Consider the following 7,134-nt stretch of genomic DNA (forward strand, 5'->3'; position numbering starts at 1 on the left):
CTTGGACTATTGGGCTACCGAAACGTGTTCATCTGTGTCTTTTTATCGAACAAAATCGAGGGACAAAGAGTGCTAAAGTCAAAGTTCTGGGTTTTTTAAATAAATTGGGAAATGCTGGTAAGTGCTAATTAAAGGGGAATAAATAAATAATCATGAGACAATCGACACCTAACCTAGTCCCAAACTAAGCAAAGCTTGTACTATGGGTACTAGGTATATACATTAGGTAGGTATTAAAAATCCAAGACCAACTTCCAAGTTTTACATAAGTTACGCCAATTTTAACTCCATACTATTTTGCGAAACCAATTTTTTTTAAGTGAGCAAACAGTATGTTCGAGTCACTCACCGCAATGTAAACATAACTTAGGACGCCCGAGCGCAAAAAACTGTACAAAAAGGTGTCGAAATGCTCATGGATATTTCGGGCATTTTTTACTTTAAATGACGCAACATAACTTTTTTCAGAATTAGGTCATTCTGGATTCGCCTTACTCAGAATCACGACTACTATTGATTTAAACGAAGAAAAAAGTGTCACTAATTTTTTTGTCAGTTTTGTGACTTTTTTTTCATAGTTTATTATGGGTCGTTACGAAATGGACACATAATTTTTTTATGGAAAATTGGGGACTTTTTTTTTCTTCGTCAAAATAAATAGTGCTCGTGATTCTGAGTTCGGAGAACCCAGGATTACCAAATTAAAAAAAAAATAGTTTGGATCAATTAAAGTAAAAATGCCCTTTCGATTACCCACTTACTTATGAACATATAATAAATAATGGTACAGGTTTTTCCGCAACTTTAAGAACAGTTTAGTATCTAATACGTTAAACTGCGCAAAAATATAGAAATAGATACTATCTATGTTTGATTGTTTGTTTTATGAGTGAAATCTCTAGAGCTGATGAATCTATTTTAAGAATCATAAAACGTTGCAATATCCCAAATTATTTTTGGCTTATTATATCCCAGAAATGTCCAAAGTTCCCGCAAGAGGCATACAAACCGCATGACACGAACTTCGAGTTTCGTAGTAGCCCTGCTGTAGCAAGAGCGTAATACTACTAAGTATGCAGACGGTTAGATATACATTTAGGATATTAATATTAATAAAGTAAGCATATCATATAAGCAATAATATGTTTTATATACAGAGCCAGAAACAAATTATCTAATGTACGTAGATAATGTATATTCAAACAAACAAATAAAATAGGTCTACATACCCATGGTTAAATTATGCGTATCGCTTTTAATTTATTTACTTATTATACATGAACACAACTACGTAACATTCTTCATGGAGTTTATTTCACTTTGAATAGTTTCATTCTAGACTTATCTACATAGTTAGTAGGTATAAATTTAATCTTATACCTAACCGCTAGGAGCGTTTTAAATTACGCACAAATTTTGAGATTAAAATACCTACTTAATTGAACTTCTGGTTCGCTATTAATACTATGTGCCAAGTTCGTTTCGGTGAATTTATAACTTCATAGGACATCGACGATCTAACTAATGCACAGGGCCCAGGGGGGCGAGGCACATTTTTTAGGTCGCATCCTCCGCGCTTGTTTTATCATACACTTACAGCTTACGAGATTTTTTAAAAAATTAACACATTAGTCATCATTTTGTAAAGCAAACAATTTCTATGGGGGGGCAGTTGAGCTTCCCTGCCCTCCCCCCTCGATACGTCTATAGTCTATAATCTAAAGATTAAAACTGCTCTACTTGTTTCAGCCATTCCTATCATGGTGTCTGGCTGCCATCAGCCTGACGGGAGCAGCTGTCCTGGACCCGGCTCTGTACTTGTCTCCAAGTCCACCACTCACTGGTGATCCTGCTGCAATGAAGCAATGGTCCAGGTCTTTGGAAGCTGCAATACTGGCTCCGAAACAAGACGATGCCCCGATACTTCCAAATGAAGAAGGTACGGTTGCAGGTGTTGTTAAAATGTGTTGAGCTTGTTCCCGCCGTTGTAACTACTGCCTATTTTTTTTTTGCAGTTTGAGCTAGTTATCGCTCATGCTTAAAATATCACATTTTTCAAAATACTACACTGTCATTACTCATTACCTATCTACCACATTTTTAGCTTACCAGATGGTCGTTGCACCACATCACAAAATTGACGATTACTCAAGGAGTGTTTTTATACGTATGTGATATTTATTTTGGACATTTGGTATAATTAAAATGTATAGGTAAGTAGGTAATGTAGTTTTTTGAAAAATGTGGTATTTTTAGGAACGTGGCACGCACAAAGTTTACGTTAGATGTATTGAAATGAAATAATTATTTATTTTCCGTGTTGATATTTTAAGGATCTTGAACTGAGGATGATGTACCTACTCACTAAGTGTATTATCGTGCTCGTTTATAGTCAAATGAAAATGATGCGTTGAAAATTGATTTAACACGTGGATACTCGACAGAAAATTATTCAAGCTCGTTCAATATACAAGTACTTGTCGCTCTACTACTTAAGTTACCTAGGCGGGTTTGTATTATTAAATGTATCTGGTAAAGTCTGTAAATATCTAGTTGAATCATAAGTAGCTAGCCATGATGAGAAGTTAATATTTGTATTTAACAGTATCTTAGTTATGGTTTCTTGGAAACCACAACATTTATTTTTTTCCCTCAATCAGAGGCCGTCTCTATTGCCTAACGTTACTGACGATCGCGTTGGCAATCAAATGACAGATATCGCATACAAAAACTGTCATTTGATTGCGGTCGCGAGCGTCAGAAACGTTACACAGTACGGCCTAAGCTTGGAAAATATAAAGTAATAAAATAACTTTGCACGATTGCGGAATAAATCCTACTAATATTATAAATGCAAAAGTTTGCGAGTATGTGTGTATGTTTGTTACCCAATCCTTCACGTTAGAACGGCGTTACGGATTTGGACGAAAAATATAGTGGACATCAAATGTTAGAACTAGAGACATGGGACCTACTTGTGCGTGTCTTAATATACACGATGTAATTTTTGATAATTCTTACAGAAATGTAGTAAATTTAACTGCCGGTTTTAATGGTTTAGGCGTGCGAAGCCACGGATAAAGTTTAGTAGATTTCATAAAGTCGGGTTTTGTTATCAAAACCGGCAATGCACGTTTTTCATCCACCACCATATCTACAGAATAAATTAATTTATCAAAAATCTATGGTTTCTGAAACTTACTTACCGTCGCGAACCGGGAGTGTTGTACCACTCACCACTGTTCATAATTTAAGACTAAGAATAAGAATGGTTTATTGGCTGATAAAATAGATACACATTCAGAAACACTGACTTAATATACACACCTACCAGGCAAAATGGTTAATTTAGCCGAGTTATCATATTGGAAGTAAACGTTGTCATTAATAAACCAGAATAGCAATATATGTAGGTATGCCCAAATTACGAGCAGTGACAAGTGTCTCAACAATCCGCGTTCGCGACATAGGTAATTAATTAGGTACAGATCGAATGAATAATGTTTTTCCATCTTATTTTGTCGGATAAGTTCGTACCTATTTATCTTGCTTTCTATAGCTTTAGTAAACTTCAGTAAGCTAGTTGAGAAAACAAGATAAATACGAACTTTTGCGACAAAATACGATGGCAAAACATTATTCACGACATCTGTAAACCACAGTAAACACTACAACTTTATAGTAAGCATAGATACTCAATTCATCGAAAAATTCACTAAGCTGTTGCTATTAATTATGATTTTTTTTTACCTTGCTTACGATAAAGTTGAGACAATAACAACCGGATTTGCTTAAGGGAATCCCCTGCCCGCGTAAACAAATCATTTAATTATCACAGAGGGCGGCGCGATGACGAATAAGTATTTACTCATCAAAGGCTATTGCAATGCGTAATAAAATAAATATACTTCCACCTGCAGTATATGCAGTGTAGCAGCCTTAAATTTCTAGATCTACCATTTTATGTTTTTCGTTAGAAGATCACTTTATTTTAATATTTTTTTAATTAAATAAGTACCTACCTACGGAGCGTAGTTACATAATGTTTCGCGTGTCGTAGGCCAAGGGAAGAGAGATTTCATACTCGGCCTTATATAACATTATTAAATGATATACATACAACCTATACGTCGAACAAGTCTAAAAATAAATAGACGATTTGAATACATAAGTGCAACCCATAAGAATTGCAAGTGCTTTAAATAAATTTAAATAACTTCTAGAATCACTTTTCTGTCGTAGTTACCTATCATAATTTAATTCATTGTTGCTTTTGCAAAGTTATTAGAACCTGTATTAAGTAAGTACCTACTTACTCCATCTGATTTTTTTTTCATTCCTCATCTATCTATCCATTTCTGCCCTCCTTTGAGGGCCTCAAGTTTTCGGACCGTGTACATTTTAACACATGCCTAACCAAAAAACTATTGTGGTATTTTTTTAAATATTTAATTTCCAATAGGTACAGCTGCGATCGTAGAGGAGTTAGGGATGCCAAAAGCACGAACATTCTGGCCGAGACCGTCTGCCAACTATGGAGTCAGGGGCATGGGGATCCACATACCTCTTACCTTCAGTCTGACAGGCTCTTACGGGACGAACACTGGCCTAAGCGCAGGAGTCATTGGCAGCAGCTATGCAAGCGTTGTAGACGATAACTTTAACTATGGGAAGTCAGGGCTAGCGGGAAGTAGCTACGGCTTGTACAGATCTGGACTTCCCGGGACCAGGGTGTATGGAGCCAGTAGTGGAGCCTCGTGGAGCGGCTGGGGCAATGGGAAGTGGGGACATTATGGAAGGGTTAAGAAAGTAAATGGTATTTACGAGAGCGTTTGTTTTATTTCATCCACTGTCCTATTTTCCCAAAGAGACACAAAAAGATTTCAGTCAATGAAATTACAGATTCGCAAATAAATGATTGGTGGAATTATTCCAGCACTAAAAAGAAAAATGAACACTTTAAAGATTAATATTTAGTTAATGGATCCTTATATCGTTTTTTTTTTTATTTACAGGCATCTATAATGTTTTTGAAAGTTCTATCCAACGATGGCCCATACCATCATCCCCACTTTACGTGTTGGGAAGATTAAAAAAACAACTCACTCACTTTTCGGCGTGGTTAACTTATTTTCTCATGCAGAATTTATAGTTTTCTAGCACTAGCGGTATCTAAGCCGCGGGCGGACGGACGGACAGACGGACAGACATGGCGAAACTATAAGGGATCTTTGTAGGACTACGAAACCCTTTTTGATTTTGATGTTGACTGTACCTACTGACCAACATGGATTAAAACCGGTAGTTCCCTCTCATTGTGGTAACTTTCTAAAGGTAATCATTTGTCACTGACTATAGAAACTAGAATAAATGTCGGCTCCAATGCCGACGCATTGCATCTAACACAATCACACCACATCACATCACAATGGTCCTGACAGCCACATGTCAACCAAGATGGCCGCTTCCTGTAACGAGCAGCTTATATTCCAACAATCACGCTGAAAAACATTCACTCTGCGATGTTGGCAGCAATCGTTATTCTGGCCTTGTTGCCGGTACTGACCACATGTATTGGCGATGGTAACATACATTTGTTGGAAGATGAGATAGAAGAAGCTTTGCGGTCCTGCTCGAATCCTGGTGATGAGAACAAGGAAAACAATCAACGATCGCGTAGGTCTGATGACGAGCAATACTCTGACAGGACTGCACGCATCGACAATGCTAAACAGGACTTAAACCAATACGGGCATGAGAGACGGAATACTACAGGATTAAAGGACCAAATGCACGTATTAAATGCGACGGACTATGACTATGGGGGTTATGGTTCAGGCAGTGGAGGGGAGAAGCTGGTGAAAGCTGTGCCCCGACCAGCTAATGGCGGAGAATACGGGAATATGACTGGAACTGGAAATGTGAATAGGACCAGACGGAGCGAACCCCTGTTGAACACACCGGACTCTGATCAAGTAAGTTAACCAAAACTGGCTCATTGGGTTAGCTGGATAAGTCATCATAATCCTACGTTCCCGAATGATTTCTATTAATGTATTTACAACAATAAATTTATTTTTACCACTTTGGAATACCTACCGGTATTGTATTTTAAAGGTCATTTGGGTGAAATCGGTCTCTTATAGTCCCTGGTTCCGCGACCGACGACGTTCGAAATAGTTCGAATGTTTGTCGGGAATGTTGAGGGTGGTTTCCAGTTTTCTAACGACAGAAAAGTTTGTTACCTGTGAAAATGAAATAGCAAACTGACATAACTAAGCTTTATTTAAGTAGCTAAATCATATAGCCATGCTTTTTTCTTGTTATAGTGTCTCAGCCAATGTGTGTGTTCGCCAATCTGCAAGTGGTAAGCTGTTCCCATAAAAAGACAAGTATTATTTTTTAATGAGCGTCGCTCACTGTTTTGTAGTAGGTAAGTAAACCCGGATTTTTAATCCCATGGAAAAAATGTACAAAGTTTCGTCATTGTCAAAGTGACATTTCAGGGATCTCAAGGTACGGCGGCAGCTAGAATATTATATAACGTTCTGTTGTTACCATGTTTGCTTTATTTCCGATAAAAAGCCAACTACGGGAGACAACTTGAAAGTCGTCCTTTGACCGAGGAGTCCATCCTTTCGTACAACAATGAACGAAAAACAACGGAAAACGTAATAATGAACAATAACTTAATTACATAAAACATAACGAACATATGTCAACAATAAAAAAAATATCAGAACAAGAGTCAATGGAAAACGATAACGAATTCAGTCTCGAATGTTAGTGCATTGAGTGACGTCTCGCGTCAAGCGGCCCAAAGCTTAAAAACCCTGGTGTAATGCCACGACAATAAATAAATTATGCATACGAAAACAGTCTTCTCTTTATAAATAATATAATCAGTGTAAATGCTAAAATAAAGATTACCTACTGTCAATAAATTAAAATATTTTATCTTGATTATCTAATACAGTTTTTTAATTAGAAGTAAGTTTCTGACAAATTTGGAAACAATCTTGAATTCTGCAAATATTTTTTTGATAACGCTACACCTTTGTTTACATTATTTCCGTGGGATTAAAATCGGGCTTGATTATAAATGACACAAATAAAAAATGAAAATAAATGACA

At 36.8% G+C, this 7,134-nt stretch overlaps 1 protein-coding gene across 1 annotated transcript; it reads left to right on the forward strand.

Annotated features, from left to right (window-relative positions):
• On the forward strand, positions 1 to 6,371 carry LOC141435011 (uncharacterized). Its single transcript, XM_074097526.1, has 5 exons — positions 1 to 117; positions 1,750 to 1,939; positions 4,463 to 4,816; positions 5,482 to 5,975; positions 6,330 to 6,371. Exons 1-5 carry the CDS (start codon positions 112 to 114, stop codon positions 6,369 to 6,371), a joined length of 1,086 nt encoding a protein of 361 aa, XP_073953627.1. The 5' UTR covers positions 1 to 111.
• The last annotated feature ends 763 nt before the right edge of the window (positions 6,372 to 7,134 follow it).

Source organism: Choristoneura fumiferana, chromosome 14 (genome assembly GCF_025370935.1).
Source record: "Choristoneura fumiferana chromosome 14, NRCan_CFum_1, whole genome shotgun sequence".
NCBI lineage: Eukaryota > Metazoa > Arthropoda > Insecta > Lepidoptera > Tortricidae > Choristoneura > Choristoneura fumiferana.